Source organism: Magallana gigas, chromosome 7, assembly GCF_963853765.1.
Source record: "Magallana gigas chromosome 7, xbMagGiga1.1, whole genome shotgun sequence".
Lineage (NCBI taxonomy): Eukaryota > Metazoa > Mollusca > Bivalvia > Ostreida > Ostreidae > Magallana > Magallana gigas.
This window is the reverse complement of record NC_088859.1, coordinates 34,316,195-34,342,832: the sequence shown is the minus strand read 5'-3', so window position 1 is coordinate 34,342,832 and position 26,638 is coordinate 34,316,195. Positions and strand designations below refer to the sequence as shown.

Sequence of the window (26,638 nt, the reverse complement as noted above, 5' to 3'; positions counted from 1 at the left end):
ATTATTTTAATTGGTTAACTTTATTTATCTTTTCATTTTGATTGGTTAGACCATTGGATTTCCCCTACTGCAAGTCGCGCCAACTTTCAGCTGTGAACATGGTGAAATACATGTACAACATTCAAGATATGTTGAAAATGGGGTAAGCCATAACAAAATCGATGAAGTTAATAGTTGCCATTTTTGCTATCATAGAATATATCACATGTCTGCTGATTGCAGCGAAAAAAGTGTTTAGCTCGAATGTTCTCTATTTCATGGACCACTATATAGTACCGCTGCTCGTAATATGATTACGGTGCTACCGTCGTGGCGAGCGCAGCAAGAAGCAAGAATTACACTTATGCCTTCCTTGCATCGTCAACTAGACAACTATATTAAAAAATAAGTGATATACAGTAATACTTATCAACTAACATCAAAGAATTTGAGAGAAAGAGAATATTTCTGTTTAAAAAAATTCTTACAAATACATGGACTTGCTTCCCCCTAAAATTGTTCTTTACATTTGGAGAGAATTGATGAGTCTGTAAAATGTAATTTGTGTTTAAATCAAAAGTGTAAGCGTTAAGGTGGAATAACACACCTGGGAAAAGTCACTCAAATTAACAGAAAATTTTTTGATAATGAAAGATATAATGATAAATAAACTGTACAAATGTCAAATAAGTGAAAAATTTGCAGTTTGAGGATAAAAAATGAATATCTAAAATAATTATACCAGTAAGTAACGACAAAAGACCGAATTTGGGATGTATACGGATCAGAAGTCCGACACATTATCCACTCGGCTATGGAGTAAGTTAAATGTTTCAGACCATAAAATCCCTTTAAGAAAATGAAATGTCGTTTCGATCAGCGACCACCTTAAATTTTTATTTTTTCTTTGTACTTTGTTGTTTTCCAAGTTATATATATTTTTTTTGCTGGTTCATAATTTCATTCTAAATACATACGTTAAATTAAGAGTTGTTTGTTCTTTTTCGCACTTTGGTTCTTAAAACTCCCTTCATTTCCTGGCGCGCTGCACTCACTATCAATAATCAATGATATTTTAATTTTACCAGCCAAAATAAGTTATTACCTCCAGGGACGTCTGAAGGAATTCAAAATTTAGAGTCGTTTTCTATGCCAAAACCTGAATTTTATGAGGGGTATTGTGTGTTTGTGGGGGGAGGGGGTAACGTTAGAATGAATCCTGCAGTGTGGCAGGAGATTGTAGGAAATTTTATTATATAGTTTGTACAGTATGAAATAACATGACTTTTCATTTTTGGGAGTTGATTTTAATCAACTCTCCTATGCAGTTACTCTGGCAAACCGAAAGTGAAACAGTGTTTGGACCTAAGCACAAATCATCACCGCTGACAAATCTTAGTTCTTAAAAATAATACAAAAATTCGATGTAATGTATGCTAATTTAAAGCATTGTTTTTCAAGAAAACTTATCTATAAACACTTTGAAAATATTCAGATTTTATATAATACTAACAATTAAGCTATTTTTGTAGTCTCATGTATTCCTACGCCAGAGTTTAATATAATCTCGTTCAACCAAACGCTCGACTGTCTCGGTAAATCTCCAACAAACAGAGAGGCTCTGCTGCTTGGTGGAAATTAACGAAGACAGCTGAGCGTCTGGTTGAACGAGACTAGGGTTCGATATCAATAGTGCTAATTAGATCCATACAATTTTAAGAATTGTTTTGATTACTAATACATAGTTTGAAATCAATCTTTAAATATTACACAACATGATTCATATGGGGTTTCTCTAATTTCTTGTCAGAAAAGTCTAATAAAATTTCATATTATAAAAAAGTGCGTAATTTAAATACAGACTACAAACTAATTGCCACGCAAGATAAGTTGATTTAAAAATAAATAATAATCGATAAAATCAACTCCCGTCAGTACTTCAGTACTTTGATTCTTGTATCAAATCACATTTTATAATATGTATTATGATGCGACCGTTTTGATGAGCTAAACAAAATATTAAATAAATATCATAATGATTAATTATGAAATTTGTGGGGTTCACCAAATAAAGATGCAACAACATAAAAAAAAATTAAACAACATTTTTCACCTGTGTGTGTCTTTAAAAAAAAAAGAATTTGATTAAAAAATTTCCATGAACAATTACTCATTACTTCAATATTTTGATTTATTAATGAGAACTTGATTTAACATTTGTGCATCTCTGGTAAGATTAATTTCAACCCAGAATTCTTTCCCCTTTTAAAAAAGTGATTTTGACATCAGAGATAATGTTTGCAGTTCAGGTTCATTAATTGTCATCTGTTTATTTTTTTTAAACTCTCCTGAAAATAATCTGCGAACTCTAGAATATTTTGTTTAGTACCCTTTTAAGGCAAAAAGTTTTTAAAATACATTTTACCTACTCCTGTGAGAATGTAAAATTGGGAGTCATATGCAATTTTCATGGAATAGTGAGTACGATTCTGATAACAGAAAATGAAGTACGTAAAAATTAGCAGTAGTTTGAATTTTCTCTTTCCCCTGGCATTGTTGTTAGAGCTCGCAGTACTAATTGCCAGCACAATGTTATTAACTATAATGTAGATATAAACTTTATAATAAAGGTTGCCTCGTACAGGTGAAACCTTGTCTCATTGAGCTATGAATCTTTGATTACCCATGTTTAATACTACCGTACATGCATTACAATTGCTCCCTCCCTCTTTTGTTGAACCATTGGAAAATATGAACAGCCTTCCCTGTTCTGAAGCCCTTGATCTCTTTTTTGTTGTTATATATATCTTTAAAAATTCTATTTTTTAGCACATTAACCTATCTCAGATTAAACTTTTTTCTCCAATTTTACAGATAGTTTAAAGCAACTAAACCAGAAATACCTACTGCATAGATAGTGCCTGAACAAGTTGCAAAATGCCTCTAGTGGATGTGAAAGGTGTGCATGTTAACTTTCCATTTGATCCATATCCTTGTCAGGTTACTTACATGGAAAAGGTGGTAGAATGTCTGCAAAAGGTAAGAAATTTCCCCAAGTTAATAATTGCTCATTTTGAATTTATTTGATTGCAAGTAAGTAACTGTAGCTCTATGGCATGTCAACCCAATACAATATGCAGCTATAGATAAACACATAGTCTTCCACCTCTTGAGAAGGTTTTTAATAAGTGATCAATCTAGATAGTTGGGCACACTCACATGTCATAATCAAAAGCCATTTGCATCTTAATGGTTACATTGTAAATCAGTAATCTCCAATTCATTGTCCCCCATTTATTAGATTTGTATGCATCTTAAAGAAGAATTTGATTAAGACTCTTTAATTTTTTTTCCATTAATAATATTCAGTGTTTATGAGCAGAATGTAAATGGAATCCTGGAGAGTCCCACTGGGACAGGGAAAACCCTGTCTCTTCTCTGTTCATCCCTTGCCTGGCTCCAGGACAAGAAGGCGCAGGTGGAGCTTAACCGCCAGGCCAACATCTCCTCACTGATGGGTGACAACGGCAGCCTGCAGAACCACCAGATCGAGGCCCTGAAAAAAAGTCTCGAGTCCACCACAGGCATGACATGGGGAGGGAGTGAATTCGGTAATGGAGGAAAGATTTTTTAAGAACCAAGATTAAATAATATGGTTAAATAGTGAATTAGTTAGAGTAATATTTATGAAATTAACCAATTGAACCTTTAAAAAATCATTACACAAAGTTAATGTTTGAAGAAAAGCATATCAAACTTCAATGTTTTGTTATTTAAAGAAATCTGTGATGTAAACTACTGCTATATTGTTTTTGGTCATATACATGTGAGTCTTCTTTTTGTCTTCTTTGAATTAAAAAATGACAGCATCTTTTCGATCTCTTTTTTAAAAGCTGTGCCAAAGATAATATATGCTTCAAGGACTCATTCCCAGCTCACACAGGCTGTGCAGGAGTTGAAAAGATCAGCTTACAACACGTAAGAAAATTCAGTAAATTCTTACCATTAATGCATGTTGTACAGTTTTTGTGTTTCCGACTTGAGTTTAAAATTTCATGTGCAAATTTACACACAATGACATACCATTTTACTGCATGTATTTGTATTTAATGTGTAGAATTTTCTGGATAGTTTCATTGTCTACCCTCAATAAAGAAATCTTGATTCGTAAGCTATTGATTGACCAATGTAGTTGACTGGGGGGAAAAAAGATGCAAACATAAGTGAGCTTAGGAAAAATCCTTCTTTTTAGAAAGTACAAATGTTACGGTACCTCACTACACATAGACTTATACTTTTTAAGACACTACATCACAAGATGGCGAAATAAATGTTTTCATAACATGTTTTTATCAATCTATTTGGTTGAATATCATCATAACTCAGTGGTTAAAGTGTGGTGATTGTGAACTGCAGATCATAAGTTCCAATCCGCTTAGTGCTTTTAGTTTACATTTACTGAATTGAATTTTTGAAAATATGATTCTTTATCCAAAATTGCACATTTTTTTGACTCATATACTTCTTATAATCATTATCTATTAAAATCATGTATTTTTCTGCTTATTGGAGAAACTATATCAAGGTGTAGTGAGCCATCGTAATAGGTCAAAGCAGTTTTGAGGTAGAGTGCATTTAAACCTGCAGCATTTAATTGTACAGATTTGTTAACAAGTCTTTATTGATGGGCCATAAAGTGTAACAACCTTTGATGTATATTAAAATTCTAAACAACCTTAATTACAATCAGCTGTCCTGTGAAGTAGGAAGATCAAGCTCATTTATTTTAATATTTAATATTTGCTCTACATATTTTTGTGATGATTGATCCAAGACATCATGAAATCTTTAGAAACAAATTAAAAGAAAGTAATGTTCCCAAACTCTTTACTTTTTTTTTTTTACCATGAAGCAATATTTCTGGAACTTCATTAACATAAAGATTACAATTCTGGTTTATTTTTTATTTATTTATGTGTCCATATCATTTGATACCTACAGCAGCTTAAATCAGTAAACACTAAACAATATCTGACGTAGATGAAGTTTGCCTCATAAGTGCATGGTTATTGATTCAGGGGATGGTGTAAACAAATGTTTGGATCTGCGTCACAATCACACAAACAAAAAAAACCCTAAACTATACTGGTAAATATTTTCAAATCTGAAGGTTTTAATTCTTATTTTTTTCCCATCCCTACCCTTATTTATTACACCCTTTTTAAATGAAGATTGAAATCTTTTAAACCTACTGTGTATTTTTTGTTTCAGTATTTTCGTGAATGATTTGTGATTATTTACATGTTTATATTTTAGGTCTTGACCATTTTTGATAAGCAAAATTTATATAGTATATTCGTATGTCAAAAATGCAATATTTTACTACCAAGAGTCAATAACATATATTTCCCTTTAATGAATCTAAAAAGTACTAGCTAAGTTTCTAACTGGATGGACAAATTGCCTTCTCATTTTACAAAAGGAGAAAGAGGAAATGATAAAACATCAGATTTGGTAAGCCAGACAATCAATTTAATGACTGATCTTATAGCATTCAGTAGCATTCATAAAAGCAGATTATTGCTCTCTATCCCAGTACTACACAAGTAGTTTGAACTAGACTTTACCAGAGGGATGTCGATAATATGACCGTTCTATTCCCACTGCGTATGTCTGCATGGGTTATGTAGGGTCATCATGTGTATGAGAATATCATAACTCGCTTTATTGTCTATTAAGAAAAATCAATATTGTACATAATTCTGTGTGCTCTTTACCCACACTTTTGTATTTTTTTTTTGAGAGAGAATTTAATTTAATTTAAATATCAAGTTTATTTAGATGGGAAAAGTGTAAAGGGCATTGCCAGTTTTGATGTTTGTGAACATCCCACAAGTAATGATTTATTTTCTTTGTGTTTTTTGATTCAATTAAATAAAATGCGACAGTCTGCCGGTACATATAACTCCATTGATTTTACTGCAGTTTTCTTTCATGCTTCTGTAGAGATTTGCAGACACAGTATATCCTGGCATGTTTGGGGGCTTAGGGATAGGATGGAAAGTTGTACGTAAAAAACGGAACTCGGAATCATTGATTTTCTTCTGTGGGTTACTCTAGGCCAATATTGTATAATCCCAGCATTGAATGAGTAATTCTGAAAATTTCCACAATTTTTACATGTATCCCCATCGATCAATAAAGAGATTCGCATAACTGCCAAACTAAACAGACTTGCTGTTTTTTTCAAGTTGTTAAAAAAATCTGCTTTTTAAGCAAATTTTATGATTTTGTACCTTTAGATAGACTTTAAATACTAAATTTAAAATATAGTGATTTCAATGTATGATTGATGTGCAATATATATATATGTTTTAAAGAAAGTAGTAAAATACAGTTTAAGGATTATCTGAATAAATGCCAGCTGTCTGTGTTTATACTGGCATATATATAGATCGCAAAGAGTATGTAAAAATAACTAAAGTATTGTTAATCTACATCAGTATGATAGATAAAAGAAATGAGCAAGTTGTCTGATATGGGAATTTAAGTCTGACATCATCATGATTATTTCTGTAGTCCATGATTTTTCTTAGGTTGCTGAAGGATCAATGATAAACTGGTTAGAACTAGATCATGTAGATTTCAACCCTTGTCAGTTTCTTTAGAGCTATGAATTACAACCCATTTCTGTAAGAAATAGAGGGAATCATACTTTGTGGATGTAAATATTTGAAAATATCAATGGTATGCATATATAATGTTGATTTTAAGTGGAAATGCAGCTGCTGATAAAGTAGCAAAAACTTGTGTAAATATCACTATTAATGATGTCAAGGAATAATAAAGATGCCATATTGTAAAGGTGAATGAGAACTACTGTACAAGATTTTAGGCTAGCTTTGCTAGGTTATAGTATATTGTTCAAGATCTTACCGCTATGATCTAGAACAAACCTCAGGTGTCTTGAAGTTTTGTTAAATTGTGCTTGTTTTAACTAGCTTTACTAAATATAATCAGTCAGACTCATTGTTATTGCTGTATGAAAACATTTAATTTGTCAAAAAATCTAAGAGTGGAAAATTAGTGATGTATGTAGATAAAATAACATGCAGACTTTAAATTGTCTAAAAAATATGTGTTGTATTTTTGAAAAGCTTTTATGTAACCGTAAGAATTTGTTATAGTGTTTTAAAAACAATTGCCACATTTAAAAATTGTAATAAGACTTATATATGTCTATATATTTGATTGCCAATGTATTTAAAACTAATGAATGGTCATGTCCTTTTCTTCCAGGGTAAAAGTCAGTGTCATAGGTTCTAGGGAACAGCTCTGTATTCATGAACAAGTCAGGAAAGAAATGAGTAATGCTGCCAAGGTATTCTTTAAAAAAATCAATTAATGCAGTAATTTGTGCAGTTGTTTGATCTCTTTGCACTGGCTCTAATTTTACGGTGTTATATTCTCCATTAGGTGCACATGTGTAGAGCAAAAGTGGCAGGGAGGACATGTTTTTATTACAACCATTTCGAAGGTATGCATGTAATTCACTACATATGATTAAGCACAATTATCTCATTTATGGGTAATGTAGATATTTTCTGTTGAATTATTAGCTCACCTGAACTATTTTTTGATCCCCTGTAGAGTCATCCTTAACCATTTACATTTTTAACTTCATCCCCCAAGTCCCATTTTCTTCTCCTAAACCTCTTGAAGAATAGACTTACCTAGTCTTCTTTGTTCCTTGTGGAGCATAGGGCGGTCTTGAAAAATATGGAGACTACAAATTTTAAAGAAATTTTAAGCAAGCTAATGTACATCTACATATAAGTATAAGGTTCTGATAAAATTTATAAGGAGAGGCTAATTACAAAAAATCACCATGCCCTTTACATGGATATTGTTTCAAATTGCAAATTTATGCTGTATGTAGATGGTTTAAACTGTTTCAGAAATCAAGCGCAACAGTGACCCACGGCAGTTAGTTGGAGATGTGGTGGACATAGAAGATATGGTGCGATATGGAGAAAAACAAAGGTACGATATTGTTGTATTTTAGTTTTAACCTATTGTTGTAAGTTCATATATTTCTCACCTGAGCTGGCACATCCAGTGATATTCTTTTTTGTCATCTGCTCCTCTTGTTATCTGTATGTGTGTGTCAGTAAACTTCGTTTAAGAATAACTGAAGAAATTTCCATGTAGCTTGCATCTAGAGTAGAATGTATTGTTGTTTCTTGTTTAATTTTTTAAACTCTCCAAACAACCATATTTAAAAGCTTATAGGTCACAGTTGGATGCTGTTGCTCAGGTTGCTGGGGGCAAGCAATCTGGCCCATGGGCGCTTTCTTTGAAACATGATTGATTCCATTCAACACAAAGAGTCATGTTTTAGCTTTCATTATAGCAGACTTGATATATGTGTTGTGGTTCAAAATGCCAAACTGTAAGACTACAAAATTGGGAGTAACATCAAGAAAAACCACACAAATCCCTAGAGCAACAGAAAAGCAGTTTAATCGAATTAAAGATTTTTTTTGTCAATGATTTCTTTTTTTAACTTTTTAGCAACTTCAATAAGACTATTGCTGTGGTTTCATTTTGCACTAATAATATGAACATAAATTTTTGATGATTTCATTGAGTTGATACACAAATCTACAAATCTGGATCTTTTGTTGTTTAAACAGTTCAAGTTAATGTTTTAAAGACAAAATCTATCATTTATCTTCTGAGATAAAGAAGAAGAAGCATTTATTCAATTAAAGACTTGGCTGAGCAGAGCTCTGTGATCTATGATGACACCATGCTTTTAATTTAAGTTTGGATCTCATTTCTCCTGCCTGCTTGAGCATATGTTCAGTTGAGGTTGAGGAATTCACTTGAAAATCACATCCATTATGTCTTTTATGTTTTGTTGATCTTATCAGTTCTGTAGTAGAGCTATTGCTGTGCCCAGTAGGAACGTCTGTGTGTTCTTACCCATCAATAACCCTAAACCATTAGCTATACTGTGTATCACTCCCAGTCGTAATAAATGGAGTTGGCGCTCTTTTGGTTAAAAACAGTACAAGATTCATTCAGTGTTCAATTGATTTTTCAGAACTACATGTATATTGTTACAGCTTTGGATTATGAGATAACAAATGATGTGTGGTTGGCATCCAAAACCAATCCAAACAATTTTACAATAATTGTTTACAATTGTTTGTTCGCATCTTCAATAGGGCATTATTATTTTGGTTTTATAAGACATGAGTTTTTGAGTATGATAAATGATGAGAAAAACTGAAGTTGGATAAAGGTCGTAATTATCTCAAGTTGTAGTTTTTATTTTTTTACGAAAAAAATGTCAAAATATATAGATAAGAATATAACATGAGAGATTTAGTGAAAATGTCATACTTTTTGTGCCTAAGATGCATGAACTAGATACATGTATTGATACTATTCACTAGATCTTTTAGAATTAATAAATCATATTACAGTAAAACTCGTTTAGTACGAACATGGATATAGCGAATTATCAGATATAGTGAAGTTTTATTGAGTCCCCAGTAAAATTCTCAACAAATCTTTGCAAAATTTGACAGTTGTAACAAATTCTGATATAACGAATTTATGGATATAGCGAACTGGTTTTGAGTCACGTAGAGGTGAATAATAACAAAATTTGACACTTTTATAATGAATTTCTTTACAATTTTTAAATGTTTGTACATGTCCTACCATTTAACATAATAGTATGAATTAATTTATTCTCGTACAAATTTTTCAATTTACAATCGGATTATGAAAGGTATTTAAGTAATGTATTTTTAAATAAACCTCAATTAGAATAAATTATAATCTTGTAAAAAAAAACAAGTATACAGTGAATTCCCTAAAATTTAATTTTTATCATGAATTTATTATACGGATATAACAAATTATGGATATAATGAAGTACATCCACTGGTCCTTAGAACTTCGCTTTAACAGAGGTTTACTGTACTTTGTTTTGTTTTTTTAGGGTTTGTCCATACTACATTGCCAAGGAGTTGAAGAATGATGCTGATGTTATTTTCATGCCTTACAATTATCTTCTTGATGCTAAGGTTCTAAACTCTTTGAATAATTTTACATTTGTTATTTTTAGAAGCGAGACATGTAAATGAACTACACATTATTGTACATTCTTTATGGTACAAAAAGAGTGGTTCTTAGATTGTAATATCGATTGATAGAGATTAGAGTATGGAAGTAAATGTAACTACTGGTATATATAAATTATTGAATAATATATTTAAACAAAATTGCTTTTAAACTTATTTGATTGCATGATGTTAATTGGAATAGTGGTAGTTGATTCTTAAGGTATAAAAATCCAATTTTGTTTTAGATAATGTCTTTGACTTTGAACCATTTTGGTCAACTTTTTTTATAAGTTACATGCAGCATGAATCAGTAAACTTTTCAAATAAGAAAAGTTGTTTTTTTATTGTTTTAGTCGAGAAAAGCTCATGGTGTAGAAGTACAAGGAAACATAGTCATCTTTGATGAGGCCCACAATCTGGTAGGGTCAGCAAGCTTCTGAGTTCTGTGAATGGACATTGAATTGACATTGCAGATAGCATTTGTCATTGCAGATAGCATTTGCATGTTCCTTGTTTTTAACTATATTATAAATATGTATTTCTGTGATCAATACTTCAGGAGAAGATTTGTGAGGACAGCTCCTCTTTTGATTTGTCCCCGGCAGATTTGGCAACAGCCATTGAAGAGTTGAATCGATTGGGTGAAAAACTATTTGAAATGGCCAAAACTGAAGAAACTGCCTTGGTTGAAATGACAGATTCCAGTGCAATGCCAGGTTTATTAACTAACTAAAAAAAGTTACATAAGAAGAGATCTATTTTTCATACTTTAATTTTACTTTTTCAAATTCATAATCCATTTTCATTACTCAGTTTCAAATACACAATATCATGCAATTTTTGTTGGTCCATACTTAGCGAACAGTTTTGGGGATTGCAGAAAAATCTGGTTATGTCATGCAGAAGGCATGAAAACTCAATGTTATCATAGTACAGTTGTAATATTTACACCCAAAGATGAACAAAATTTTTCATAACTTGGTAAATATAGATAAATGCTAATTGGTATACAGTACCGATCAGACCCAACCTAACACCAAAGTAAACTCCAGCTAAACTCCGGGTTTACTTTTTGGGTTTACTTGGGGTTTACTCTTGGTTTACTTTTTGAAAATATGGGCCCACTCAGGGTTTACTTTGGGTTTACTTGGAAATTGCTTTTGAGGTCAACTGTATGCACTGAAGTGTAAGGCAGACCCATCTTTTATCTTACCATCCTACTGCCTGTAATTCCTGACCCTTGTATATTCCGGTTACACAGCGTCTGCTTTCAGGGGTATCCTTCTGACCAGGTTTACTCTCTGTGTCCACTCTGGGTTTTGGGTTTACTCTGGGTCCACTGTAGTAAACCTGGAGTAAACCCAGAAAGTAAACCCAGGGTTTAGTTGGGGTTTACTTTCTGTTAGGTTTGGTCTGATCGGTACTGTATATATATATATTTGCATTTTACTAATTTCAGAGCCAGAATTTACCTTGGAGGATGTTCTACGACTGAAATGTGAGTGTTACGTACATGTATTATGTATATTATGTCATTTATAATTAAGAAGTTAAATAGGAATTTCATGAATGTAAATAAATGTTTAATGAATTTTCATGTTTTATCTTTCCCCCAAAAAAGAATCGACAATAAGTATTCAAGAAAATTCTACTATTTTAGCATAACATGTTTTCTAAATTCTCTATTAGAAATCAAATTGATGAATACCAAAATTTGTATGAATATTGGTTCCTATATGTACCGGTATACATGCAAATTTGTGCTTTGACATGCTGTATAGCTACATAAGTCATCTTTAATTATTTGTAGCTACCTTTAAACAGCTGGAGGAAGAAATTGACAAGATTGAGGTTCCAAACAAAGAGAAGGGGCTAACTAAACCTGGAGTGTAAGAAACAGAAAATAAAAACCAATTTTCAATATTGTGAATTTTTGTTTCAATATATATGTATGTGTTCTGTTTCAAATATGGTCTCTTTGCCTGAAATAATAGGGTATGAATGAGGAACACTTAATTAAAAAGCTAATCATTCATTGTGAAACATAATTAGAAGTTATATAATCATGAATTTTGTGAATTACTTCCAGATTCATTTTTGAACTCTTGTCAAAAGTCAACATCGCATTTGAGACAAAGAACTTTTTTCTGGATCTCTTGGACAAGATTATTTCCTATGTTACTAGTGACTGTAAGTAATGCATGTCTTATTATACTATACTAGACAACACATTTGTAAAGGGAGTTCACTCAATAACATGTTTTTTGCCTTCTGCTTTCAGCCACGGGAATGGGTTTTCACTCCAAAGGGGCAGGCTTGACAAAGATGTCAGATGTTCTTCGGGTAAGTTTTTAAGCACCAAATGATCATGGAAGAATGTTAGCTACATGTACGTATGTGTAATTTAATTATGTGAAATAGATGTTCTAAAAATGATTTGCCATTATACTCAATTTAGAGGGATAATGGGGTACTGTAAAAGTAGCTATTTACGCGTGGGGGAAAGAACTATATATGATAAGAGTTAAATTTAGCCCCCATAATTCACCATTTTTTAAAGTGTTTCGGTTACAATAAAATGTTATGTTATAATTTAGAAGAGTTCATATAAAATATATTTTTCACATATTTGTTTGATTTATTTGCACTGACTTGCAGTATATGACGTCAGAAGTGACGCTATTTCAAAAATTCAATCAAAATCAGACGAAATTGACATTTTTCTCATCTTTTTACGAATGGGAAATATAGAGCGCATGCTTGAACCAGGACAAATTTTTTGTCACTTATTAGTCTTGGCTAGATACATCTCTGATTAAAATATTTTGTTGGTTCAAGCATGCGCTCCCTGAAAGAAAATCTTCTTGAAAACAAGCTTTTTTTATGCTAAAATGCAAAAATGGAGGGAAAAGGCTGTCTTTACAATGCCGTATTTCTAAATTGTGGGCACTTGAATCAAAATGAACATTAAGTTAAAACATCACATATATATCTGTACAAAGAAAACAAAGAATTACAGTAAAATAATGATATTCCTTTTAGGGGGCCATTTTAGGCCAATACCATATATAGTCCTTTACACTAGTCACGCAGTTATCTTAGAACCGCGTAAAATACTTTAGTGCATATGGTAAAAAAACTCAAAATTTTGGAGTGCTAAATCATGCATCTGCGTATTAAATACCCAAGCGTATTGTTTGACCATAGAAAACGCATACTTAACAACCATCGTAAATAACCACATTTACCGAATTCAATCAAATAATAAATATTTATGACACTGAGAGTTTCATAGACATATCTTGAAATCACTGATAGATAAACGGTATATTGGTGTTAATTATATTCTTCAGCAAGGTTTGATCTGTTTTATTTTTCTACACTTTAGGTAGTTTTCAGTAGAGAGGTACCAGATGGGGGATCTGTCTTTCAGCTACAACAGATGTTGGCTAAATCTTACAAGGTAGGAATATATTTTATATCATTCATATCTCTACTATACATGTAAATATCAGTGTGAACAATTTCAACTACTGTAGTTCACCTTCTTGTACACCTTCTTGTACACAGAGTATCATATTTGAATACTAGTATGTTCAAATTACTGAGGGCAGGATCAACTGATTTTCTCTGTTTCTCTGTTTATGGACTTAGATGTAAATAGTCAAACTCCAGTGTAATTTTTTACTAGGTTCATATTCAGCCTCTTCAGGCAAACAAGAAGAGGAAGTTAGATTCCTGGGCTACACCATCTGTTGCTGATAAATTGGGTCAGTATATACTCAGGCATAATTAATGGTTACAGCACAATAGAATTGGACTGCAGTAATTTTTCCTTCATCGTTACATTCTTTTTATTTTAAAAATTCATCCTTTGAATTCCCTTCTCTTCATACAAATTGATTCTTACTAACTTTATTTGATTTACATGTATCAATATACATGTACACATATATCCTAATAAAGTATATTGGTTTAATAATGTTTTGTACAACATGAGGTCGAATTGTTAGTATGAAGATTGAATCACTCTTTACTTTGGAATCAGATAAGTTGGCATATTTACTTAAAATCAATTTAATGTGTAAGGAGTTTGGCCCTGCAATTCCTTAAAACAGGATGTATATTGATGAAGAGCATGTATTATCCACTTGTGTAAAAGCAACTTGATTGGTAAAAAAGACATGCATCATATGAATACAAAAATGAAGACTTGCACTGTTACAGGTAAGACCCTGAGTTACTGGTGCTTCAGCCCCGGACACAGCATGCTGGACCTGACAGCCCACGGGGTGAAGTGTGTGATACTGACCAGTGGAACCCTTTCACCCCTAGACTCTTTCAGCTCCGAGATGCAGATGTAATTATTTACATATTGTAGATTTCACATTTACACATTTATTATGAACATTCAGGCCATCCTTTCTGCTGGCCTTTGCCACTTTTTGTGTGTTGCAGTCATTTGATCTGTTAGTTTTTAATTTGTTTTAGTCCTTTTCCTGTAACCTTGGAGAACCCCCACGTCATAGACAAGCACCAGGTGTGGGTGGGGACACTCAAAAAGGGACCAGATGGGGTCACTCTCAACTCAAACTATCAGACCAGGTCAGCTCTCTTATTCTGTGGAAATGATAAATTAAAAAAAGCAATTTTGTTCAAAATTTTCTTTTTAAAATCTTCTTTTAATATGCACACTGCACTCTAATTAAACTGTTTCTTTGACAAGTTTGTGAATGTAATGGTATTTATTGTTTTAGATATCTTCACAATGATTTGATTACTTTTTATGCAAAGGTTCAATGAAAACTACCAAGCTTCTTTAGGAAAGGCATTAGGTTTGTACTTTTAATTGATATTAAATCCAGTGATTTTCTGATGCCATTGAATATTCTTAGTACACATGATTACAATTTGTATTATTGTAGTAAATTTTGCTAGAGTTGTACCAAATGGTCTTTTGGTGTTTTTCCCGTCATACCCTATAATGGAAAAATGCATTGAAAACTGGCAGGTATGTTTTAAAATTGAAATAAGTAGTGTCTGTATTGCTTTAAAATTAAAGTAGAAATAATTGTAATTGGATTGTATGTTTTAAAATTTTCAGCAAAATGGTGTCTACAGCTCTATTACCCAGTACAAACCTATTCTTGTAGAGCCCAGAGGAAAACAGGCTTTCACTGATGTAAGAAGACAAACACATTAACATACTCTCTCTCTCTCTCTCTCTCTCTCTCTCTCTCTCTCTCTCTCTCTCTCTCTCTCTCTCATACACACTCATAACTTTTTTACAAATTATTTTTTAGGTCATGGAGGAATTTTATGAAAAAATTAATGACCCAGCTTTAAATGGAGCCATTTTCGTTGCTGTGTGTAGAGGGAAGGTAAATATTTTTTCTTTGTTGTGTATTAGATACAATAATATAAAATCTAAAGTTTGTAAATGATATCCAATTTGGTTTTTTACTTATAATTGGATGTGAAAACTTGTTTTTTGAACAGGTGAGTGAAGGTCTGGACTTCGCAGACAACAATGGACGCGCTGTGATAATCACCGGTTTACCCTTCCCTCCTCGCATGGATCCCAAAGTGGTGCTGAAAATGCAGTTCCTCGACGAATCAAGAGGCAAATTGGGATTCAAGGTACATAAAACCTCTTTCATGTTCAAGTACTCAAAAAAATCATGAGATCAAAACACTCCAGTTTTAGCATCAATTAGTTTAATCCCTGATTACCCTTCATTTCCTTATAGACTATTTCCAGACACATATTGGTACATCTACTTTGTACATGTATTTACCAGGAAATAGGATTATTCAACACTTGTTAGCACTAGAAATAGTTATTATACATTTCCTGATTGTGATTGATGTATTCTCATGGTGAATGAGGTTCCAAATTTCTCATTTCATATACTGAATGACCTTGACCTTTCCTGACACATACAGACCTACCCACAGTTTGTCATCATTGTCTATGGTCAAGGCCACAGGAAGGTCAAGGTCGGGATGGCTGATGCACTTCAGATACTGACTGTCTTTATGGAATATATGCAAACAGTTGTTGACGTAATCAGACAGTATGATATGACACTGGGAATCAGTAACGATATGATGAGGGACAAACGGCTTCCTCCGCAGTGTTGGATCACAGCAGTACCGATAACGAAAATCTCCTGCTTTATTCACAACAATCAAGGAACAGGAGTTTGTGTCCGAAGCACATAGGTCACCATTGTTATTTTCTGCCAGGAACACACATTTGTAACCTCTGCTAAAGAGACAGTTCCCAAATTTGTCGTACTGAATTTCCTGGATGACTTTCTCTCCATCGTATCTTACCAGTTTGCAACAGCTGTCGCCTGCCACCCTCATTGTAACTAGAATGTGGCCTTCTTTTGTACAAAATATTCCTTGTGGATGCCAAGCATATTTAGATTCAAACAGAATTTCTGTTTCGGTGCCTCTCACAATATTCACACATTTATTTATGTAATCGCTATATATCAGTTCTCCTTCAGAATTTACAGCAATGTCCTGGTATTTTATATTGGTTGCTTCTAGAGTTTGTAGATCTATTCCATGAATATTCATGTGTCTGATTGTGCCATCTTTTCCACTTAACCAGACTTCGTTTCGACCATTGTAAACTATGTGCTTCAAATTGTCAACTTCAGAACTGAATTCCGCTTTGACAATAACTCTCTCAAGTAAACATCTAGTTTGATAGGTTGGATGACCCATGGAATTTTGCAGGGATTCAAAGGAACTCATAGATACAAGAAATGATCTGATGCCTCCAAATTCAATACACAGTCCTTGTCCAGTTTGTATGGGAGGGGTGGAAAAAGAAGACATCCCCATTTCATATTTCGGCAAAGTCTTTCTTAGCGCTGTTAGTTTCGATTTATACTGAATGACTGCATTTGTATGGCTGCCTGATTGCAGTATCTCTGTGTTGTGCTGCACTATATTTGGCATAGTCTGGAGAGAGTATTTTATATCTCTTTGATAGTTTTTCAGCAGAGCAATGTCCTTGTCTCTTGTTTGGTGTATTTCTTTGTGGTACTCCTCAAATATCCTGTCAACTTCTTGGTGCCAATCATTTCTGTAGACGTCTGCGGATTCTTCTATGGATTCATATCGGATGAGTGTTTTTGCTATTTGGTCTTCGATGCTGGCATTCTCCATTTGGAACTGTGGAATGAGTATGTCTTGGATTTCAGCGTTGTCCTCCTCAATCTCTCTTCTTTTGACTTGTTTTATGCTCTCCATTTCCACAATGTCTACCCTCTTATGCTCCTGGTGGATACCCATGGTGCAGTCTCTACATAGAGGGACATCACACTGCAAGCAGTAGGACTCGCATAGCTTGTCTGGATGGGCAGCACATGTAATGGTGTCTGCCATACTTGTATTGTTGCTTAAACTATAGGTACATAGGGATTCTTAAGTGAATTCAGCTTCTGGTTTCTCCAAGCACTCTTGAGCAGGTCTTGATTTGAACACAGAGCTCTGAATGAAACACTTTTGTAACAAGGACCAAGTTTGTTTAATTTCCCAATATTGCAAGGAAGTTTTGATGGAAGGAAAGCAGATTTCTAATTCAACTCATTGAGGAAGTCTGGTTATACATATACTTGGAATTCTGTCGAAGTCTGGTTGCACATGTACTTGGGTTTCTGTTGATGTCTGGTTATATGTGTACTTTGATTTCTGTTGAAGTCTGGTTTTACATATACTTTGATTTCTGTTGAAGTCTGGTTTTACTTGTACTTGGACTTCAGTTGAAGTCTGGTTATACATAAAGATGCTTGGATTTCTGTTGTATTTTGTGATTATTCTGATCTGATCTATTATATTAACCTTCAGAAATTTTTTTTCTCATTTTATTGTAGACAAGTGTTGTTTAGATAATCTGACTGTAATGGGAAACAGGAAGAGTATATGAATAAATATTGTATGTAATGTAATTAGTTTACTAGATGCCAATTTATATGGATACAAATGCCTGCCTGGGAGATAAACCATTAAAGTAATTATAGATTTGAAAATTTAAAATCTCACAGTTTTGTAGCTTATAATCGATAAGGAATAGAAGTAAAAAAAAAAAACTATCCTCATTGGCTTTTTAGACATGTTCAAAATACCTACATGTCATGCAATGATAGAGAAATAAAGGAAAGTCAAATTCAGCAGTATTGATGGAAATTAATCAAAATACAATTAATGCATTCTTACCTGACCATTCAGCATATTTCAAAGTATAAAATGATTTTCTGAAATATCATTCATCATTTCCTGGTCATAGACTTGTTAAACTGTGTGAAGTGCATTGATCGGTGATTGTTCTGCATCCTATTTATGATATTGTCATCATCTGCTAAAGTGGGAAATTCTTCCTTATATAAGATATACACATAGAGTTGATACTTTCTCTCTGAAAATGAGTCCTTACTATATTACGCGTAAGGCAAAATCTAGCCTTATTTTGCAAACCTATTTCTACTGTCTAGAGATACATTTAGCATAGATTTTGTAGGAATTGCCAATTACCTGAAATCTGAGTGTCCAATCATTTCATTTCTTTATAGTGCAAGTTCTCCTCTCAACACCCATCTATATTCAACCATACATCTACATTCCGATTTATTGAGTTGCAGTTTTACAAAAAAATTTCAAAGAAGGGTTGATAAAAAAACAACAACCAGGTTCTATTTTCATCAATTTTATTCCCCAAATTGTTAAGGGGGGGGGGGGGGGGGGGGGGGGGGGCGTTGGACTGCACAGACCCGGTGCTATAAAAAAATATGACATTCCAATAGTAGTTCAGGATTATTAAACCTTCCCATTTTCTCCTTCTTTCCTGCATAATGTTTTTTCCAGACTCCCCTTGCAACCATTAAGCTAATTCAGTGTGTAGTAAATCAAGCTCAGGTAGCACAAAAATTATCCTTTTAGCAAAGTTCTGGTGCAAGGACTCTGAAGCTGTTTTTAGCTCACCTAAGCTGAAAGCTCAAGTGAGCTATTCTGATCACATTTTGTCTGTCTGTCCGTCCGTCCGTCTGTCTATAAACTTTTCACATTTTCAACATCTTCTCAAGAACCACTGGGCCAATTTCAACCAAACTTCGCACAAAGCATCCTTAGCCTAAGGGGATTTAAAGTTGTGAAAATTAAGGATCACGCCCTTTTGCAAAGGGAGATAATTAGGAATTTATGAAAATTTTTCGAGAAATTTTCAAAAATCTTCTTCTCATGAACCATAAGACCAGGAAAGCTGAAACTTGTGTGGAAGCATCCTCAGGTAGTGTAGATTCTAATTTGTGAAATTCATGACCCCCGGGGGTAGGGTGGGGCCACAATGGAAGGTCGAAGTTTTACATAGGAATATACAGAGTAAATCTTTAAAAATCTTCTTCTCATGAACCATAAGACCAGGAAAGCTGAAACTTGTGTGGAAGCATCCTCAGGTAGTGTAGATTCATTGGTGTGATAATCATGTCCCCCGGGGGTAGGGTGGGGCCACAATTGGGGGTCGAAATTTAACATAAGAATATATAGAGTAAATCTTTAAAAATCTCCTTCTCATGAACCATAAGACCAGGAAAGCTGAAACTTGTGTGGAAGCATCCTCAGGTAGTGTAGATTCATAGTTGTGAAAATCATAACCCCCGAGGGTAGGCTGGGGCCTTATTGGTTGGTCGAAGTTTTACATAGGAATATATAGAGTAAATCTTTAAAAATCTTCTTCTCAGAAACTAATCAGCCAGGAAAGCTGAAACTTGTGTGGAAGCATCCTCAGGTAGTGTAGATTCATAGTTGTGAAAATCATGATCCCCGGGAGTAGGGTGGGGCCACAATGGGTGGTCGAAGTTTTACATATAAATATATAGAGTAAATCTTTAAAAATCTTCTCAGAAACTAATCAGCCAGGAAAGCTGAAACTTGTGTGGAAGCATCATCAGGTAGTGTAGATAAAGGTGTGAAAATCATGATCCCAGGGGGTAGGGTGGGGCCACAATGGGGTGTCGAAGTTTAACATAGGAATATATAGAGTAAATCTTTAAAAATTTTCTTCTCAGAAACTAATCAGCCAGGAAAGCTGAAACTTGTGTGGAAGCATCATCAGGTAGTGTAGATTCATAGTTGTGAAAATCATGATCCCCGGGAGTAGGGTGGGGCCACAATGGGTGGTCGAAGTTTTACATATAAATATATAGAGTAAATCTTTAAAAATCTTCTTCTCAGAAACTAATCAGCCAGGAAAGCTGAAACTTGTGTGGAAGCATCCTCAGGTAGTGTAGATTCATAGTTGTGAAAATCATGATCCCCGGGAGTAGGGTGGGGCCACAATGGGGTGTCGAAGTTTAACATAGGAACATATAAAGTAAATCTTTAAAAATCTTCTTCTCAGAAACTAATCAGCCAGGAAAGCTGAAACTTGTGTGGAAGCATCCTCAGGTAGTGTAGATTCATTGTTGTGAAAATCATGACCCCCGAGGGTAGGGTGGGGCCACAATGGAAGGTCGAAGTTTTACGTAGGAATATATAGAGTAAATCTTTAAAAATCTTCTTCTCAGAAACTAATCAGCCAGGTAAGCTGAAACTTATGTGGAAGCGTCCTCAGGTAGTGTAAATTCAAAGTTGTGAAAATCATGATCCCCAGGGGTAGGGTGGGGCCACAATGGGGGGTCAAAGTTTAACAAAGGAATATATATGGTAAATCTTTAAAAATCTTCTTCTCAGAAACTAATCAGCCAGATGATTCTTTATAATTGTTAAGACTTTGGCCCCAGGACAATTCTTTGGCCTCACAAGAAAGTTCAGAGTTTAATGTACGTTTATATCCCATATATAAACAATTGTTAAGGATCTTTTTGAGAACTGCAATACTCAACATATGATATGACTATAAAATCATCCTGTTAGAAAAGGGACTAATGATTATAAACATAAGAATATCCAGGGGAAAAATGGATTTTATTTATACAGGATCTACATGTATTATTGTACATTGTCCAGATAGTTTGTATTATGACTCCATTAATCTGATTTTATCATACCTATTGTTCCTCAGGTGAGCGATGTGGCCCATGGGCCTCTTGTTTTTTGTACTCTTTTTGACTGCTTTAAAAGATGAAAGTTTGACCTGGTTTTACAGTCGGTATGTTGTTATTTCAATGGGTTAATTTTGGAAATGAGGTACTTTTGACCTGCCTTCTGATGAAGCACTTGTCTTGTAACGCATCACTTTGATTTTCAGAGTCTCTCAGGACAGGAATGGTACAGGCAGCAGGCATCCAGAGCTGTCAATCAGGCTGTGGGGCGGGTCATCAGGCACAGGAAAGACTACGGAGCTATTTTATTATGCGACGAAAGGTATGCAATGCAAAGACATTCATTACTATGTAAAATTTAGGTTTCTTTGCATGATTCTTATTGAAAATAAAAAAAAATCCATATAGATTTGCTGGAGAATCAGCGCTTCGCCAGCTTCCTGTTTGGGTTCGACCTCATGTCAACAAATATGACGTTTTTGGACGTGCGATTAGGGACATGATTGTTTTCTTTAAAACTGCAGAGCAAACAGTGAGTTTTATTTTGATAAATGTGTATTTGTTAGTGATCTATTTTTTTTAAATGCATGTTGGCTGTTCAACGAACGTTTCACACATATTTATCTGGACAACAGCTGCCCGTACCTGACAAGAAACAGTACAGAGCTGGAGGGTCGGTCAGTACGACTGGCTGTCACGGTGCCCATTTCATGCCCACAGTCAACAGACACGGTCCAGCACCTTCACTGTCAAAGGCTGGCAGTGTGATAGCCCATGTACCAAGTCTTTGTCAGTCAGCCGCAGGTAATGAAATGATATGATTCTTCATATATTATCATATTTGTGTTTGGAGAAAACCCGCCAGGGAGGTCTTTTTATGGAACTTCTATTTTACAAAAAATACATTGTAAAAAAAAATTCAATCTGAGAAAGTTGATAATTTGATTCTTTTCAAAAAAGTAATTTCAAGGTGTTTTTTTTTCTTGCAAATTTTAGAAAATGAGGTAATATCAATTCAATTTCAATGCATACACCAGGTACATCATTTTATTCTCTAATGTTCATAGTTGATTAAAGAAGTTGATTATTCTTATTAATTAGATGAAGAAAAAAGTTTAGCCAAGCTAAAGATTCAGTATGAAGGAGGGCCTTCAACAACTAGTGTTGGTTCTAACAAAAGAAATCTTCTGGATGCACTCAGTTCATCAGAGGTAATTATAAAATCTGCAGTCGGCACTTAGCAGAGTTTCTTTTCATAGTGAAATGATATGATTCATAAATGTATATAACATTATGTAGTAAAATGATTCCTTTGGCTTTTCACAGAAGGATGGGAATCTGGATGATGAAACAGATGATAAGGTATAAATCAAAATTATATCTCATTTACATGTTATTACTGTACTATATGTAGTTGTAATATACTCTCTCTCTCTCTCTCTCTCTCTCTCTCTCTCTCTCTCTCTCTCTCTCAGCTTCTATATTGCGTTTATCATGTTTTTAGAGAATTACTGGTATAAAGCTGCAAAATTGATTTTTCTCTTGTAATAGTATGGATTCAAGAAACCTAAGCCCATGATGAAGAAAATACCCAGCAAGAAGAAAATTGTGATTAAGGCATGTCTCCATTATCCATATAGCATTCTACAAAAAACAAGATGATCAGTTATAGAGTCTGCGTTTTACTTGATTATGTGATATGATGAGTCATCTTGAAAAGCGAATAATTTTTTGTTGTATTTCATCTGTCAGAAGAGAGATTCTGAGTCAGAGAGTTGCTCTGTAAACAGACAGAATTTATCAGGATCGGTGATGGAGGTCAGCTCAGCTGTGACAAATTCCCATATACAGTCTGCGGAGAATTACATCCTAGAGGTATGGGAGTCTAAGGATGATAATGATAGAAAGGGAATCATAGATTGCAATTTATCATATTACCGTATGCATATGACTGATATGAGGAAGTACATTGATTATTGTTCAGTGTATTGGATGACTCTTTTAAATTTTGTTAAACATTAAATGGTCTGCAGATTCTGTAAAAGGATCATCTGTGTTTGCAGGTAAAGAGTTGTTTGAATAAGGAGTCGTATGTGACTTTCTCCAAAGCTCTGGGTATGTACAAGAAGACTGGACAGTTGTCCCAGGCAGTGGGGGTGATGGCCGGACTGTTCACAGAAAACCCCCGGGACTACCATCTCTTTAGAAGTATGTCTCTCTTTGACTTGTTATTCATTTTAAAATACACACTAGTTAGATCCAAATCAAAGACATATGTATTTCTTTTATATTGCCTCATGCACATGTATTGTGGAATCATTAAAATTCGTGGGGGTCAATTTTTGTGGATTGCTTGAATTTTAATTGTTCGTTAGGACATATCTTCATGTATTCTATTATAGCTAAAAAGGGAGATGTGGTTTTATAACCATAATTTATTAATTCATAGAGGATGTCAATTTCTGGATGAGAGGTACCTACGAATTCCTCGAAAATTGAGCCACCTTGAAATGTAATGATTCCACAGTATTTATCATTTTATCAATTTACTTATCTATTTACCTATTTATTTTTTCACAAATGCGCATTATTGGAAACATTGACCGTACCCCAAGTCATTGAGCTTCTTTATTCTCATGAATCATTTATGCTCTTAATTTTCATCATTTGTTCCATGCAGTAAATTTCTTCAATTTGTTCCGTGAAGTAAATTTTATTCAATGATGTGATTGTCAACATCACCATGAACAGAAGCCTTTAATTATGACATGAACTTCAATTTTATGTTTTGGAAACTTAAGACTTTTACTTTTGCAAAAGTGGGATGAAAATAATAGATACATGTATCATCAATGAAGACTAAAAAGGGTAGGCAAAACTGGCTGTACAGTATTGTATGATATACCGGTAAATCTGTTTTGACACAATTTAGTTAATTATGGTAAATTCCATTGTTTCTTGCCTTTGTAGAGTTTTATCGATTTGTGCGACACAAGGATAAGAAGGAGTTTGACTCGGTGTGTAAGGAGCTGACAGGAGAGGGGTGTGGCTACAAACCGGAGGACTCCGTACCCAAGAAACGGGTCCAATCCGAGGCCTCTAATGTCTCCGGTAAAACTTGATTTATTGTCAGTGATTGGTGCAAAATGACATTTGTTTAAAAGGAAGAGGTTATTTAAAATTCTTTGCTTAAAGATCAAATTCTTATGATAATAATATATGATCACCTTATGACTAGCTATTGAATATATGATCACTTTATGACTAGCTATTGAATTTGGTCTGGTTTGCCATACTGTGCTGCATCAAGCAGTTGTCAATGTTTGTTTTTTATGCACTTTGATTAGGGACGCTTCCTGTGCCTTTGTTTTTTGATATTTTCTGAAATCATTGATGATTTAATCTGGCAGACCCTTTTTTCTAGAGTAACCAACTTTTATTTGTAGTTCTATTTACATTTTGTAGAGCAGCCAGAGAAAAAGCAGAAAACGGACGTCACTGGATGTGTTTTACAGCCAAAGACATCCACATGTAATATTTCCCAATCAGTCAGTAACAGCAAGTTCTCATCCAGTGATTTATCTTGTCTTAAACTGAACTCTGTGAACTGTGATAGTGCTCAAGCAGAGAGATGTGAGGAGATCACAAAGAAGGATGGACAGAACTGTTCAGTGGAAAAGATGAGTGAGCGTCTACAGAACGTCAGCGGACCACTGGATATACGCAGTTCCTCTTCAGAGAGATCTTCAGGTCAGATGTTGTCAATATATGAAATACTCATGCTTCACATAGCTCAAAGAATTATAAAAGAAAAATCGTAAAATTAGTGTTATTTCAAAGCTGTTGAGGTGTCGCGGCTCATAATACATCAAAAATCACATTTTTTCCAGATATATTGATTAAAAAAGATTGTTGCTATTAATTCATGGAGGAAATTTAATGTTGAAATTATGAATTTGGATAGGTTACACTTGCTGTAAATGTGAGAGTGAAGCCAAGGTGCCATTCCAGTCTTCCTGTGATCATGTATGCTGCTTCAAATGTTGGAAAGAAGTCTTCAATGTAAGTGTGTGAAAATAGGATGTTGAAATTGAGAGTTAGGGGTAAAATTTCTATATGAAATGTTTGTCTTTAGCAATGAAGAAAAATACAGTTCAATGTTCAAAGTTTTATTTCATGTTAAAAAGCTGTCTTTTTTTCATAGTAAAGGGGATGTTTATTCCTTGTCCATATGACTGACATGATAATTTCTCATGGTCTTTCTTAGTAAGTTGTATGTTAATATTCTAATAAATGACCATCAATTTTGATCTCAGAATCTAGATAAGAAGTGTCCTGGCTGTGGGGTGCGCGTCAGAAGAAGAGATCTGAAGCGATTGTTATTTCCTGGACCAGGATGTGAGGACCCAGGCTGAGGGAAGAGAAATCTTATAACATTCATACATCAATATGTGAAGGCAGCATGTTCCTTACACAACATTCAATATATGTACTAGCCAGGTATTAATAAAGAAGCAGGCTTCAGAATACAATGGTTTTATCTTTTGTCTGTTAAGTTTCTGAGAGGCTCAATTTTTTTTATTACGAGAATGGAAAGCTCTTGTCTGATTTACACTGAAGGAACTAGGTAAAATAACGTGACTAAAGAGATCATAATCAGATCAATGGCCGTCTTTCACTCTGATATGAATAAGAGTTGTCTTTCTTTTCTTGATTTGGAAATTGTCGAAGTATAGCCTGTATCTATATTCATTTGTTTGGCTGATTTATTTTGGCCTCTAAAGCTAGGCTTTAGATAAATCAAGATTTAGACTCAAAAATGTATCTTAAAATGCAAAAATGACACACTCTGACAGGTCAGTCTAATGGCTATGGTCGTCAAGGCATGTAGGCCTCTTGATTTTGCATTGTAAACTCCCTTATTAATTTGATAAGTATTTTAATCAAGAATATATAAAAACTCCTTATAACATTATTGTTATTATGATTTCTATACATTTTTGAATTGCTGATTCCTGTGTTTTTTTTTTCCAAAAGTTGTGGAGTCTTAATGTGAGAAGTTAACAGGATGAAGACCCATTTCGTGCATCAATTCAAAGCGCCACATTAATACTGGTTACATTAAATTGGTGTAATCACCCCCCCCCCCCCCCCAACAAAAAAAATGCTATTGTCTTTTTGCACTGGCTTATATTTAGAGCTAGAGTTTGTCTTTACAACAACATGCATGTATGTCTCTTTTTTGGGAGTTGATTTTAATCAACTCTCCTATGCAGTTACTCTGACAAACCGAAAGTGAAACAGTGTTTGGACCAAAGCACAAATCATCGCCGCTGACAAGACTTAGTTCTTGAAAATAATTGATAAATTCGAAATAATGTACGCTAAAGCTTTTTTTTCAAGGAAACTTATTTATAAATACCTTGAAAATAGCCAGATTTTAAATGGTACGAACAATTT

The 26,638-nt window shown here is 34.0% G+C and overlaps 2 protein-coding genes across 2 annotated transcripts; one reads left to right on the top strand and one right to left on the bottom strand.

Moving 5' to 3' along the window:
• Window position 1: 1 nt before the first annotated feature.
• Window positions 2-25,710, top strand: LOC105325329 (regulator of telomere elongation helicase 1). The gene is made up of 35 exons (XM_034458033.2): window positions 2-142; window positions 2,854-3,018; window positions 3,362-3,590; window positions 3,873-3,957; window positions 7,279-7,360; window positions 7,456-7,516; window positions 7,938-8,022; window positions 9,998-10,082; window positions 10,475-10,540; window positions 10,681-10,837; window positions 11,581-11,619; window positions 11,932-12,010; window positions 12,211-12,311; window positions 12,403-12,464; window positions 13,510-13,584; window positions 13,813-13,891; window positions 14,349-14,481; window positions 14,613-14,726; window positions 14,916-14,956; window positions 15,047-15,132; window positions 15,226-15,303; window positions 15,425-15,502; window positions 15,621-15,761; window positions 21,385-21,500; window positions 21,587-21,710; window positions 21,814-21,982; window positions 22,280-22,389; window positions 22,505-22,540; window positions 22,730-22,795; window positions 22,931-23,053; window positions 23,242-23,386; window positions 24,149-24,289; window positions 24,644-24,928; window positions 25,143-25,240; window positions 25,495-25,710. Exons 2-35 carry the CDS (start codon window positions 2,917-2,919, stop codon window positions 25,591-25,593), a joined length of 3,570 nt encoding a protein of 1,189 aa, XP_034313924.2. The 5' UTR covers window positions 2-142; window positions 2,854-2,916; the 3' UTR covers window positions 25,594-25,710.
• Window positions 15,755-18,488, bottom strand: LOC109618374 (tripartite motif-containing protein 2). The gene is made up of 2 exons (XM_020065919.3): window positions 18,360-18,488; window positions 15,755-18,040 (listed from the first exon to the last, which is right to left on the bottom strand). The coding sequence occupies exon 2, from the start codon at window positions 17,526-17,528 to the stop codon at window positions 16,023-16,025; it is 1,506 nt and encodes a 501-aa protein (XP_019921478.3). The 5' UTR covers window positions 17,529-18,040; window positions 18,360-18,488; the 3' UTR covers window positions 15,755-16,022.
• Window positions 25,711-26,638: the final 928 nt, after the last annotated feature.

Bases quoted from the DNA above. Each gene is read 5' to 3' on its own strand.
- LOC105325329 (XM_034458033.2), top strand. From the start codon at position 2,917: ATGCCTCTAGTGGATGTGAAAGGTGTGCATGTTAACTTTCCATTTGAT. The intron at 7,517-7,937 runs GTATGCATGTAA...AAACTGTTTCAG, and splicing joins TTATTACAACCATTTCGAAG to AAATCAAGCGCAACAGTGAC. The intron at 14,957-15,046 runs GTTTGTACTTTT...GTATTATTGTAG, and splicing joins TTCTTTAGGAAAGGCATTAG to TAAATTTTGCTAGAGTTGTA.
- LOC109618374 (XM_020065919.3), bottom strand. From the start codon at position 17,528: ATGGCAGACACCATTACATGTGCTGCCCATCCAGACAAGCTATGCGAG.